This window comes from Aspergillus neoniger (assembly GCF_003184625.1).
Source record: "Aspergillus neoniger CBS 115656 unplaced genomic scaffold BO87scaffold_14, whole genome shotgun sequence".
NCBI classification, from domain to species: domain Eukaryota; kingdom Fungi; phylum Ascomycota; class Eurotiomycetes; order Eurotiales; family Aspergillaceae; genus Aspergillus; species Aspergillus neoniger.
Genome location: NW_020291142.1, coordinates 55,582 through 69,601, shown reverse-complemented (window position 1 = coordinate 69,601; position 14,020 = coordinate 55,582). Strand labels below are relative to the sequence as shown.

Sequence of the window (14,020 nt, the reverse complement as noted above, 5' to 3'; positions counted from 1 at the left end):
TTTCCTGATATCCGAGAACCTAACCTCCCACCCTAGTAACTCCTCGGCAGCTGCAACACCTTCTCACTAACATAATTCAAAATCATCTCCCTACTCACCGGCGCAATCCTGGGCACCAAACACTCCCTCAAATACCTCTCCACATCATACTCCATCGCATACCCCATACCCCCATGGCTCAGCACCGCCCTCTCACACGCCGTGAACGCCGCCTCAGCAGCCAAATACTTCGCACTATTACACGCCACTCCCACCGAATGCAACGGAATCGTCTCATCCTTCTTCGACGCATCATACAGCCTCGCAGCATGATACGTCGCCAACTTGGCCGCCTCCAACCTCATATACGCATCCGCCAACGGATGCGCAATGCCCTGATTCTGCCCAATCGGCCGTCCAAACACCACCCTCTCCTTCGCATAATCCGCTGCTCGCTCCAGCGCCGCATACCCCAACCCCAATGCCTCACCAGCAAGCAAACACCGCTCCGCGTTCATCCCATGCAGAATAATCCGGAATCCATCGTTTTCCTGCCCGATGAGCGTGTTCGCGGGTACTTCGTACCCATCAAAGAACACCTCGTTAGCATCGACAGCCCGTCCGCCCATCTTCTTGATCTTGCGCATATCCAGTCCGGACTTTGTGCGGTCAAGGTCGATGCAGAACATCGATAGACCCTGCGTGGACTTGGTTACTTCTTCCAGCGGGGTCGTGCGCGCTAACAGGATCATTTTACTGGCCACTTGTGCGCAGGTAATCCAGATCTTTTGCCCTGAGACGGAGTAGATGCTACTACCATCCTCGGAGGACTTCTTGGTGGCTAGGGTCTTCAGCTTGAGCGTTTCGAGGCCCGTGTTGGGCTCCGTGACGCCGAAGCATGTGCGCCATGTGCCGTCGATGATCTTGGGGATGGTTTCTTCTAGTTGCTCGCGCGTGCCGAACCGGGCGAGTGGTTGTGTTGCGTATACGTTGGCGTGGATGGCTTGTGCGCCGGCCATGCCGGCGCCGGATTGCGTGATGGTTTGCATCATCATTGTTGCTTCGGAGATTCCTGATTGTGATGTTAGTTATACAACACTGTGCTGTGAAGAGTGGCAAATGTTGGGGGGAGGGGGGATTGGCCTACCTAGACCTGCGCCTCCTAGTTCCTCAGGCAGCGCGATCCCTAACCATCCGTCTCGGGCTAGGGCGGCGTGGAACTCTTTTGGGTCGCGCTCGTTCTGGTCGCATTCTTGCCAGTATGTGTTGGGGAATTTGGAGCAGATGGCGGATACGGCGTCGCGCACTGTTAGTTGCTCTTCGGTGAAGCCTGTTAGTTCCATTAATGGGCGTGCGGCGCTGGTGCTGAAGCCGCAGCGGCGGGAGGGCCGGGCGGGTAGTAGGGAGGAGCCCGGCCGGAGAGCGCCAATTCGGCTGTGTTGAAGGGCGCGACTTAGTTGGTATATACGGGACATGGTTAATTGTGTGTATGGATAGATTCTCGCATTGAAAATGAGTTGGTTTGGGGAAGTGGAAAGTAGATATATATAAGGAAAGCCGAAAAGGCATGCGATCATAGAATGCGGCAAATACCCGAGGGCCATATAGCCTTCTTGGTTCCTCCCAATAGCCGAGCCCGCATGCTGGATGTATCAACCTTAAGCTAAGTATTACCGAAATACATCAAGGCGTCTTCAAAATTAACCACAGAAATTATGTCACCGGCCAAAATGGAGAAAAATGATCGAAGAATGAGAAAATGCAATCATATACCGTCACATCAGCTCGTATATGACACGGTGAAGGCCGAGTCACTTTGCACTTCCACGTCCGTCAACACCTGGTCGCCCTGCTTCAGCTCGACAATAGTCGCATCATCTACACCCCATGTAGACCCTCCCCCTTGTGCTTGCACGCCCCAGAAGCTAATCTCGCCGAAGCCAGCCAGATCGACCATTGAGTCGCCAGACTGGAAATCCTCCACGATCCAGTCGGCATTCTGGCCGGCAAGTGTGGCTGTCGCAGCTGGGGCTTTGATCGTCTGCGTGGCCTTCTTCCCTGTTGATATGTTCTCAATTGTGGCTACGCCTTGACTTGGCGAGATGGCTTCCACCTTGGCGACAATGGTGTCACCTGTGCTCACATCCAGGTCGAAGTCGTATGCATAGTCTGGATACCACTCATACCAGGCATCGTTGTACGTCTGCCCGTTTTCCACATAGAAGTCGACTCCTGTTTGGAGAATGGCGTTGCTGTATGTGTCGCCATCTATCCCGACCCAGGCCGATCCAGCCTGCGTTCCACTCCCCCCTTGCGCCGTGGGTTCTGGTACGCGAAAGGTTGCCGACACGGCAGAATACGTGCCTTGCGGAGGTGGTTGCTCGCGCACTGCGCCCGCCCAATTACTGCTGTATGTAACATGGGTGGTATTTTCGTCGGATACGAGGAGTCTGGACTCCTCTTTGGTGGATGTGTCAAGTGGAAGTGGTGCAAGAGGATGTGACTGGCGCTGCAATGACCGCGTACGGAGTCTGTCCTCCAAGCCGGTGCGGGGAGCTGGAACCGCTAGGACACTGCTTGCGAGTGATGCAGTTGTCAAAAGATAGTTTGTGAACTTCATGATGAATGAGAGCAGAATGAATTGTGAAGAGTGATGTACGACGCTAGTGGCAGAGGGTATCGATAATATAGAAGGCAGGAGGGGGCGGGTCGTGTCCTGCAAGGTCATAGATGCACGACTTTATTATATCCCTCTGGAAGATCTGCAAGTCGCATGCGGATAGCTCTTACTTTCCTGCTTGTCACTAGATTAGGCAAGTTTCTCGACCAACGCCCCCGATCTCCGCGTGCCCACGGGGACACATAATCCACCGTTGGAGTGTGGAGGTGCACGTACGTCACGGACCGAATCATCAAGAGTCTCCAGTGCGTATACAATTGGCCGTCGGACCCAAGATCGAACAAGTTATTTTTATCAAGGTTTTGCCCTGGCACCGATGTGCCTGGGACCGTCCAGATTTCCCAAACTCCAGCGGGAAAGAGTGGGTGCAGTGCGCACGTTTTCCCTGATAGGCGCAAGACACCGAACAGGGCTTTCAGATGCAATAGGTAAGGCAGATGAACGACGGAATAGGACAGGATCGACGACTGCTGAAGCTGCGGTTATGGTGGTTTGATGCGCTGAGGTCTTCAGCAGACCGTATCACCTGCCAAAGGGGCGTTGTTGAAGGATATAACATGACCGAATGCCTGATCTCATTGTCAGACATAAACAAATAGATAACTTGTCAGCCATGAAGGCAAATTAAGACTGAGCTGATCCGAAACATGGGTCGGCAGTAGCTGTCTATGTGGCTTTGTTGCAGATGGGAGGGTGACGAGTGCAGGAATGAGGAATCTCACATACCAAACGACACAAGACCCCTTCCGCTTCTGTGGCATGTCCGCGTGGCCGCTGAAAACATCCGCTCGGGGTTTGTTTGATCCCTTGGTGTTCTGAGTCTCTGAGTATGGCCAGATCTCCCTTGTTTCACTTCAAGGAGCTTTCGACTTGCGGTTCCTGCTCATACCGGACTATGCATGGGTCTCGTTGGGTCAGACATCGCCTTATGGAGTTTTTCTCAGAGATTATAATAAGATACCACACTGAGTCTGTTTCTTAAGACTATGAGGGGGCAAGAATAATGCTCACCTACGTACCATGAGCTGTCGGGAATGTCGATAGGGTCATTCTACTTGAGCTTGTGATACTTAGGGTAGAACAAGGCTCCCGACATCCGCCCAATGAATGAGACGGGAAATTAATGCGATCAATTGATCCATGTGAAAGTCGCCCCAAGAATGTAACCAAATGAGTTCTAGTCTAGTCTATCTATCGTCATGGGTATCATCAGATCCTCCATCGAGGATCAGAAACTCACTTTTGCGTTCATTGAGAAAGTGAGCACTGGCGCCGAATGACAGTCATATCTTTCACGAAAAGTCGATTAGAATATCAACTAGATGCCGCAACGAACTGGTTGTGCGCGTGACCAACTGCCCTAAGCCTCCGTTCCATGTGATTTTCGAGAGTTCGTTCGAGCGTCGAATGGGTTTGGCATCTTCCAAACGAAAGGAAGTCTCCGAATCCTCATGTAATAGATGTGTGACATGGAAAGAAGCTGGCTGTTTGCATGTGGTCTAGACAACAGTAGCTTGTTCATGCCGACGCCACTATGAGTGATCATCCTGCAATTTCCACCACGCCCCAGAGCCATGGCTAAGCTTTTGAGGAAGAATCAAAGGAAATCACGATTCGTTATTCGAAGCATCGACGGCGGGAGTGGTATCGCGCTTGAGGAAGTGGCCCTGAATCCAGCAGCGGTACATCTTCAGCTTGCGCTGACGGTTAACGATCAACCGGTAATCGACACCTAGCTTCTCGATGTCAAAGACACCCTTGATGTCAGTAAGGCTCTGTTCATCCTTGACCTCAATTTCCTCTCCTGTCGCAAGTGCCGTGGGCAAGCCCTTCTCCGGAGTCCATTGGCCCCACATCTTCTCAAGCTCGTCGCGATCAAAGAAGTACACCCGTGTTCCATCACCACGAACGTAGAAGTTCTCGCCCATGTATCGGTTCTTCTTGAAGCGAACCTGTGCCAAGTCGCCCCGTCCGTAATCGCGGAACAGAACATGTCCGCCGGGTTTCAAGACGCGGTACACATTACGAAGAGCCTGGTTCCACTGCTCTGGGGCCAAGGCAGAAAAGATAAAGATGAGAACGACGACATCGACCGACTCCTCAGTAAGGCCAGGAGGAAGTCCATTGCTGTTCTCATCCGGCTCCGCCGTGACATCCCACACATCAGCTGTCATATGCTTAGTGTTGTAGTGTGGGCTCTCGCGCATGACCTTGACAGCGGTCTTGGAGAAATCACAAGCATGGACCATGAGCTCCTCGTTCTCGTTGTTTTCCAACAATGGGAAGGCAGTATTTCCGGCACCTGCACCGACCTCCAGCACCACCTTCTTTCCTGCTGTAGACTGAGTCACATCCGCAAGGACAGGGAACTCCTGGCGGAGCCATTTTCGGTTCTTGAAGAAGTTGGCTGTGTTGTTCTTGTAAAAAAGGTTCCACCACTTGGCAGGGTCGGCATTGAAACGGTTTCTGTCGAAATCCGAAACCGGGGTTTCGCGCTGCTTCGAATATTGGACTTCCGCGAACGCTTTGAACTCGTCGTCGGGCTCGACATGGTCCCAGGCGTTGAACTCGAAGACATCGTCTCCTTCTTCGAGGTACCGGGAGCCGAACTGGAAGGGATCACTCCGCTTTTGATTGTTGGAGGGGTCGTGGGAGCGGTGCGGGGCAATCTGAGGCGGCGTAACTAGTTGGAGAACAGTCGCGATATCATCGCTCGAAGATGCGATCGGAGCAGGAGCCATGATTAAGATATACTCCAGCAGGGGCCTGGAAAGATGTGAGTCCGACGAAGTAAGGTTTGAGCCAAGTAGGAACGAGACGCCCCTCGATAGATGGTAGAAGCCGATAAGAAAAATTTACAAACTTTGCAAACACTAAGCGACAGTCATGTGACGTACGGCCCACGTGCATCCAGATGCGACCCGTGGAACGGATATGGGGTGCGGAGTAAACGACCTCGCTTCCCAGGTAGAATAGATGATTTCTTAACAATATTATTTGCTGTATTTGATCTTCTGTAAATACACGAGACCATATAGTGAGGTCATAACAAGCAGCACTTTTGGTTCGTTTCAATTCGCCTATACAAAACAGTAGCCACGTGCGGTCCCAGACTCAAAACGACCCAAAATCATCCCAGATAGAGTAGCTGAAAAAGGAAAAAGAGATTGATATAAGACACAAGTTACTTTCGAAGAAATATATGGACGCAAAGAAGGACATATGATCATATATGCCATCCCGATTACTCGAGAGAGTCGGTGATACAGCCGTGGCTGGCATCCTTGACGGTTCTATTGGGTAACGTTAGCAGCGTGTCCAGACATGAGCCATAGATATGCATCGTATAGATATATGTGATGCCAGTTGAAAGTGTGTGATACGTACCTAGCGTACTTGCCGAGAGTACCTCTGAGGGTCAGGCCGGTGGGAGGGAGCTTGCCAGCAGCCTTGTCGGCTTCCCACTCCTTTCTTCTTTGCGCGAGGACGGTCTCCTCAACATCAAGATCCAAAACACGCTTCACGGCATCAATAGTGATAACATCACCATCCTTGACCAGACCAATGGGGCCACCGACGGCGGCTTCAGGAACAATGTGTCCGATCAAGAAACCGTGAGAACCACCGGAGAAACGGCCATCGGTGATCAGGGCGCAGGACTGTCCGAGGCCGGCACCCATCAGGGCGGAAGAGGGCTTCAGCATTTCTACTCGTCGCAATTCGTTAGCTTTACTGGTACACGTGCGCAGTGGAAAGGAGAGCATTTGCTGTAGCAACTTACCGGGCATGCCAGGTCCTCCCTTAGGACCAGTGTAGCGGATGACAACGACGGTCTTCTCCTCCTTCTTGATCTCGTTGCGCTCGAGAGCAGCAATGAAATCATCCTCATCATCAAAGACGCGAGCCTTTCCAGTGAAGACGGTTCCTTCCTTACCAGTGATCTTGCCGACACTGCCACCAGGGGCCAAAGAACCCCTCAAGATCTGGATGTGGCCAGTTTCCTTGATGGGGTTGGACAGGGGACGGATGATCTTCTGATCCTCAGGGAAGTCCGGCACATTCTCCAAGTTCTTAGCCAGGGTCTGACCGGTGACAGTCATGCCAGAGCCATCGATGAGACCTTCCTTCAGCAAGAACTTGAGCAGAGAGGGAGTACCACCGATCTTGTGCAGGTCAGCCATGACGTACTTGCCGGAAGGCTTGAGGTCCGCCAAGAAAGGAATGCGATCCGAAACGGACTGGAAGTCCTCAATATCCAGCTTGATACCAACAGAGTCCGCAATGGCAATCAAGTGAAGAACGGCGTTGGTGGAGCCACCGGTGATGTTGACCAAAACCATGGCGTTCTCGAAAGCCTGGCGAGTCAGAATATCCGAAGGACGAATGTCCTCCTTGAGCAGAGTCTTGATGGCCTCACCAGCCGCAAGACATTCAAGGTACTTAGCGTCAGACTCGGCGGGGTTGGAAGAGGATCCAGGAAGGGTCATGCCCATGACTTCGATAGCAGTGGCCATGGTGTTGGCAGTGTACATACCACCGCAGGCACCACCTCCAGGGCAGGCGTTGCGGATAATGTCAAATCTCTGGGGCTCGGTGATTTCCTTGCTGATGAACTGACCATAGGCCTGGAAGGCGGACACGATATCAATGTCGGCGTTACCCTGCATGGAGGCGCAACCAGGCTTGATGGTACCACCGTAGACCATCAAACTGGGGCGGTTCACACGTCCCATCGCCATCAACACACCAGGCATGTTCTTGTCACAGCCGGGAATGCTGATGTTAGCGTCATACCATTGACCACCCATAACGGTCTCAATAGAATCGGCGATCAGATCACGACTCTGGAGAGAGAAGCGCATTCCCTTGGTACCCATACTGATAGCATCACTGACACCGACAGTGTTGAACTGGAATCCGACCAAACCAGCCTTCTGGACACCCTCGCGGACACGGTTGTTGAGATCGAGCAGATGCATGTTGCAGGGGTTTCCATTGTACCAGACAGACGAAATACCGACTTGAGCCTTGTTCATGTCCGCCTCAGTGAGGCCAGCGGCATACAGCATGGCCTGGGAAGCACCCTGGGAGATGGGCTGGGTAATGTGGCGGGAGACCTTGTTGAGGCCAGTAAACTCGTCATCGTTACCGTTCTGTTGCTTCGGCAGAGTGGTGGACAGAGGGCGACTGAGTGAATGACAATAATATCAGCCTGTATTCTGAAGCAATTGGAGGACACAAGTCATGTTCTAGGCCGTTATCCATACCTGTTCAGCAAAGAGCGCTTGGCGATGCTCCGGAGAGCGGAGGGCATACGCCCCCGGGTTTGGGAAAGAAGCATTGCCGTCCTGGTGCGCGTGGATCGCGGGACAGTGTGACAGAGAAGGGTGCAGCAGCGGGGTGAATGCGTTCAAACAGACACAGAGACCTTCAAAACCCTTGACCACAACAAGGGGAAGAGATTAAGTAGAGCCGACCGAGGAAAGTGACTCCAAGTAGCAAAAATGGGCCGGGGTCCTCCGCAGCGAAGTCGGGGCCGGAGTTGGTCAGCGACTCCGCGCCGCCCAATGTACGGCCATGGATTGTCAGCAAATCAGCATCTCGGCCCCGCTGAATAATAGCGGGTTCTCTCCGTGACTTGCTGACCTCCAAAGAGCTACCCTAAGCTGGACTAGCGCGGTCGCTTTCTGGTTTTGCCGATCCCGAAGCTGCACTAATGTTTGCCCCGGGTGCCATAGTTTACTGCTCATCATTACCGCTTATCTCACCGCTAAAAGCGGCAGAACCTCGTCGACCTCGCTGAGAAAATTGCGGAAATAGACGGATATAGGGGGATATAATTTTCAACAACCCCCGGAACAATGAGTCTGAATCTGTATAAATATTTACCGCCCTGTTGACCGCCCGTAATGGCGGCAGAATCTCATGCCATCTTGTAAGCCAATGCGGCCACTCCGCCAAGTACCTCGTGCACCTTACCGAATTGGGCGGTTCATCTATACAGAGCTGATTGTTTGTGCTTCACCTTCAACACAGCGGCCTTTATCGAGGTATCCCCGTCTTTGCGTTTCCGCTTCTTGTCTATGCAAAGGTCACACCAAAGCTTTTAGCAATCATGCGATATCGGTCAGAGAATGACAGACCCATCCTCACTGTGGTCAGATGGATGGGTGGACTGTTACACTGTACACCGGGATACTACTGATTATTGCAATTAAATCCGTATCGTTGCCGCAATAATGCCACACCAGCCTATGGAGAATACAGTCATTAGGCTTACTATAAGTAGGGGCTGCCTTTCTGTGTCTTTATTCACCCGTGGTGTCGGTACGCGATCTTGTCCGCTCCCCCTTGATGCAAGGCACGCAATAAGAATGCAGGTGGAATGCAAGCTTTACAGCTACGCGTGGGAGCAAAACACCTCTCAAAATTACTGTTCAATTAGATCTCTAACATTTTCAACTAATCTCGACACTATCAACCCTCCAGCCTACAGCAACGAATGTGGTTCTGCCTCCATGTAGGATGGCATCAAACCAGGGCATGGCGTCTATTGCTATAGGCGCTCTAGGCATTCTACTCATTTCAAGCTGTACTGTTCCTGCACTACTCCGCATAATCCGGCGATTCTTGCATGTCAAAGAAAGGCCCCCAATTCAACTGCCCGGAGGACATGTTTTTGACAGACCTGGCTATGAGGATAAGGACGGGGAGGCCAGTGATGAGGCGTTGAAAGGCTTTTCGGATCTTTGGCAGAGACTAGGGATAGCCATTCTATCATTCACTGGGCTTGGGATATCGCTGGCACAAGCCATCCTGTCCATAACAAAGGGCCAACATGTCTTGATTGTTCCCTTTTGCCTGCAGATGGGGAGCTGGGTGAGTCCGACAGCTAAATATTTGTTATGACTCTAACTAACTCTAACGGAAAACCCGAATATAGGGAGTTCTATCCGTACAAACAATTGGCTTCTTCATTGAGCCGGCACCTACCAAGCGGTACATGCTTGGAGTATATGGATTCGGGGCTAGCATACTCGCCGCCATAACCCCCTGCTTAGAGATTGGCTTGGTCTGGAATACTGGGTATCGCCTAGATGCCGTGTCGGTGGGATTAGCAATAAGTCAATTCGGAATATCCTTATTTCGGGCTACACTCTGTCTTCTACTTCCCCGCCGCCCGAACGTGTACCATGATGGCCAGATTGTCGACCGAGAGCGAACTGTGAGTGCTATGGAACGGTTCACATTCAGCTGGGTCAACGATCTCTTGGACCATGCGGTCGCCAATGAAGGTCTGGAGATCGATGATCTCCCCAAGATGCCGTTTGATACACGCTCGGAGACTCTTCATGCACATCTTGATCGTACGCGTGGTTCACGGGCACTCTGGCGGGCCCTCGTGGTGGCACACCAAAAGTCACTCATCCTCCAGTCATCACTTAGCATGATTATCTGTGTGTTAAGTTTCGGCCCACAAGCAGCGATGTACGGAATATTGAAATCGCTCGAGAACCGCCATTCCAACCCTGACGAGAGCCCAAAGGACGTTAATGAGGCATGGGCCTGGGTGTTTGGGCTGGGAACCGTACTCATCATCTCATCCAGCATCGAATCGTGGCTTTGGTGGATCATATATGCAAAGCTTTGGATCCCGATTTACGAAGGACTTTCAGCACTCGTGTTCGCTAAGTCAATGAGGTGTAAGGATGTCAAGCAGCTTGTATCGTTAGAGGAAAAGGAAGGGGATGACCACGATGCAGACGAGCCGCAACAGGATGTCGTCAGCCAAAGCCCTATCAATCTTGCTTCAGTGGACTCCAAACGCATTGCAGATTTCGTCATGTTCAACTACTTGATTCCCTCATCTGTCATCCGACTGCTTATAGGAGGTGTCTTCTTAGTCAATCTCATAGGATGGCCGAGTTTGTTGGCCGGTGTCGCAACTGCTCTTCTTGTGGCCCCTATGAACGCCTATTTGACGAAGAACTACTCCACGGCACAAGAAGAATACATGAAGGCAAGCGATAAACGAATGGGAGCTGTAGGAGAGGTTCTTCATGGGATCCGCCAAATCAAATTTGCAGCATTGGAGCAGCAATGGCAGGATCGCATTAGCGAAAAGCGCCGCGTTGAATTAGGGCTCCTCTGGCAAACCTCACTGTATACTATTGGCATGGTGTCGGTGTGGATTATGGGACCTCTAATGCTGTCTGCCGTCTCATTGACAGTATATACTCTAACTCGTGGCGAGCTTTCCGCTTCCGTTGCGTTTACGACTCTTTCCATATTCGGCTCCTTAGAATCAGCCATGGCAAGCTTGCCTGATTTACTTTCGAAGGGAATGGAGGCCAAGATTAGCGCGGATCGCATCGAACAATATCTGGACTCGTCTGAAAAGTCCCCCCATACCTCTGCTGTCGACAAGATTTCCTTTCACAATGCGACCATCGCCTGGCCTGGCGAAGAAGGGGCAGAGTTCGACCAGCGCTTTCTGCTCCGAGACCTCACCTTGCAATTCCCTCCCAAGGGTCTCAGTGTAATATCCGGAAAGACTGGCTCTGGGAAAAGCTTACTTTTAGCCTCGATCTTAGGGGAGTGTGATGTCTTATCTGGGACCGTGGCAGTACCCCATGCTCCCTCCATAAGCAGGAGATATGATCAGCGAGCCACTCGCCACAACTGGATTATTGACTCGGCCATCGCATATGTTGCTCAGAACCCGTGGTTGGAGAACGCCACCATCAAGGACAATATCCTTTTTGGTCTTCCGTACGATCGCTATCGTTACCGCAAAGTCATTCACGCCACAGGGTTGAAAAAAGACATCGCAATGTTTCCAGATGCCGATCGGACGGATATTGGTGCAAACGGAATCAATTTGAGTGGTGGTCAGCGCTGGCGCATTTCATTTGCGCGTGCTCTGTATTCCCGTGCCGGAATTCTAGTTATGGATGATATATTCAGTGCGCTTGACGCTGAGACTGGGCGCCACGTGTATGAGCATGCCCTTATCGGCAAGCTAGGCCATGGCAGGACCAGGATCCTGGTCACGCATCATCTTGGCTTGTGTCTGTCTCGGACTAACTACTGTGTTATCCTATCGGACGGACTTACGATTCATGCTGGGACAGTAGATGAACTGGCAGCCACTCAGAATCTGATAGACTTGTTGGGCGAATCTGCCAAGTCATCAAATGGTCGCAATGCTGATGTGGTAGACGACGAACCTGTGACACCGATAACACCGATGAAGCGCGTATCTACCGAGTCAGGCTTCTCAGTAGCAACAAGTGTCGCCGAGCCTCCAAGGAAGTTCACGGAAGACGAGAGGCGCGAGAAAGGAGCCGTGTCCCTGCAAGTGTACACAACATATATGACCAAGGGGAAATGCCTACGCTGGTGGATGATAACGTTTTTGGCTTATGTCGCATTTATGGCGCTTTTAGTCGGAAGAGTAAGTGTCCATATCCTTCCAGTTACGGACCACAATTGACCGTTTATTAGTCTTGGTGGATAAGTGTTTGGACAGACTCGTCCACATCCTCATCCCAACCGACCCATCCGAACGGTGCCATCCAATCTCAAACAATGGATGTCAACAGACGTTTTGTCGACAAGGACTCCATGTTCTATCTCAGCATATATGTATGCTTTTCGGTAGCCGCATGTATCATTGGAACTCTGAGGACTTTGGCCCTTGCCCTTGCGTCTCTGGAGTCTTCCCAGCGACTCTTTGATGACCTATTGGCAGCTGTATTGCGCTCACCGCTGCGGTGGCTAGATACGGTGCCCCTCGGCCGGATCCTCAATCGATTCACATCTGACATGTACATTCTTGACTGGAGGCTCGGTTATGACATTGGACACTTCGTGTTCAAAGCTCTGGAGCTGACTAGTATACTAGCAGCAGGAGTGTTGGTATCCCCGATACTGCTGGTGCTCGCCTGTATCCTCCTGGTCCTGTGCTTTAGACTCTCCAAGATTTACCTCACAGGAATGCGTCAGATTAAACGACTCGAAAGTACCGCTAAAAGTCCTGTCCTGGAACGATTTGGGTCCAGTCTCTCCGGTCTGACCACGATTCGAGCTTTCAACAAAGCAGAGATCTATATGAAAGATATGTACGATCGCATCGATCGTCACGCTCAGGCGGCGTGGTACCTCTGGCTTTTAGACCGATGGCTATCATTTCGGATGAGTATTGCGGGAGCCGTGCTGGCCGGGATGACAGCAGCTCTGGTAGTGTACGTTCCCAGCATCACTCCGGCACTGGCAGGTTTCGCTATGACATTTGCGCTACAATACAATTATGCCGTGTCGATGGGCCTGCGCTTCTATGCAAATGTGGAAACAGACATGAACGCTACTGAGCGGGTGTTGGAGTATTGCAACATTGACCTCGAGGAGCAAGGGGGGCATAACCCGCCAGCGGCATGGCCCACGCGTGGAAAGGTGGAAGTTGAGAATCTGGTTGTGGGCTACGCCCCAGACCTGCCTCCTGTGATTGATGGGCTAAGCTTCACTATGGAGAACAACCAGCGAGTGGGCGTTGTTGGACGTACCGGGGCCGGAAAATCATCGCTAACCCTGGCATTGTTCCGCTTCCTCGAGGCCCGACAAGGGCGCATACTCATTGATGGGCTGGATATCTCGCAAATCAAGCTCGAAGCTTTACGCAGCCGTCTTGCCATCATTCCACAAGACCCAGTGCTCTTTTCGGGAACGCTGCGGTCTAATCTGGATCCATTCAACGAGTATAGTGATGTGGAACTCTACAACGCGCTAGAACGCGTACATCTGGTCTCGTTCGAGGATACACTGACCCTGGCGTCGCATTCGAGTAGCGAGCCACTGAGCGACAGCGGTACACTGCCGTCATCCGCCAACTCGGGCACAGAGCCAGTCAAAACAAGCAACTTTTTCGCGTCACTGTCATCAGTCGTCTCTCAGGGAGGGCTCAATCTCTCCCAAGGCCAACGGCAACTACTTTGCCTAGCGCGGGCCATAGTCTCCCAACCGAGGATCATGATCCTGGATGAGGCCACCTCCGCAGTGGATATGGAGACTGAAACTTTGATTCAGCGGTCCATTCGGGAAGAGTTTGGACGCAATGCTACCTCGCTCCTTGTCATTGCGCACCGTCTCAGCACAGTTGCGGATTTTGATCGAATCCTCGTGATGGACGCCGGAAAGGCCGTGGAGTTTGGCACACCGCAGGAGTTACTCGACATCGAAGGAGGTGTGTTTCGAAATCTGGTGGAGCACAGTGGAGAGCGAGCACATCTGGAGCGAGTCATCAAGGGAGACGAGACAGGGTCTCGAAGCCCTTAGCTTTATTTTGTTCAGTATAATTAGCGT

The 14,020-nt window shown here is 51.9% G+C and overlaps 5 protein-coding genes across 5 annotated transcripts; 1 reads left to right on the top strand and 4 right to left on the bottom strand.

Annotated features, from left to right (window-relative positions):
* Positions 1-32: 32 nt before the first annotated feature.
* BO87DRAFT_307515 (acyl-CoA dehydrogenase family protein) lies at positions 33-1,454 on the bottom strand (the record flags this gene model as incomplete). The annotated part of the gene is made up of 2 exons (XM_025619395.1): positions 33-1,051; positions 1,127-1,454. The coding sequence occupies 2 exons, from the start codon at positions 1,452-1,454 to the stop codon at positions 33-35; spliced, it is 1,347 nt and encodes a 448-aa protein (XP_025480169.1).
* A 305-nt stretch (positions 1,455-1,759) lies between these two features.
* Positions 1,760-2,599, bottom strand: BO87DRAFT_307650 (A4/G1 family peptidase; the record flags this gene model as incomplete). The annotated part of the gene is made up of 1 exon (XM_025619401.1): positions 1,760-2,599. One exon carries the CDS (start codon positions 2,597-2,599, stop codon positions 1,760-1,762), a length of 840 nt encoding a protein of 279 aa, XP_025480168.1.
* Positions 2,600-3,843: 1,244 nt separating this feature from the next.
* On the bottom strand, positions 3,844-5,541 carry BO87DRAFT_40054 (tRNA(Thr) (cytosine(32)-N(3))-methyltransferase). Its single transcript, XM_025625533.1, has one exon. The coding sequence runs from the start codon at positions 5,398-5,400 to the stop codon at positions 4,267-4,269; it is 1,134 nt and encodes a 377-aa protein (XP_025480167.1). The 5' UTR covers positions 5,401-5,541; the 3' UTR covers positions 3,844-4,266.
* A 118-nt stretch (positions 5,542-5,659) lies between these two features.
* ilv3 (dihydroxy-acid dehydratase ILV3) lies at positions 5,660-8,145 on the bottom strand. The gene is made up of 4 exons (XM_025620412.1): positions 7,927-8,145; positions 6,441-7,846; positions 6,047-6,365; positions 5,660-5,952 (listed from the first exon to the last, which is right to left on the bottom strand). Exons 1-4 carry the CDS (start codon positions 7,998-8,000, stop codon positions 5,904-5,906), a joined length of 1,848 nt encoding a protein of 615 aa, XP_025480166.1. The 5' UTR covers positions 8,001-8,145; the 3' UTR covers positions 5,660-5,903.
* A 1,039-nt stretch (positions 8,146-9,184) lies between these two features.
* Positions 9,185-13,993, top strand: BO87DRAFT_458548 (ABC transporter; the record flags this gene model as incomplete). The annotated part of the gene is made up of 3 exons (XM_025628887.1): positions 9,185-9,538; positions 9,603-12,116; positions 12,167-13,993. 3 exons carry the CDS (start codon positions 9,185-9,187, stop codon positions 13,991-13,993), a joined length of 4,695 nt encoding a protein of 1,564 aa, XP_025480165.1.
* Positions 13,994-14,020: the final 27 nt, after the last annotated feature.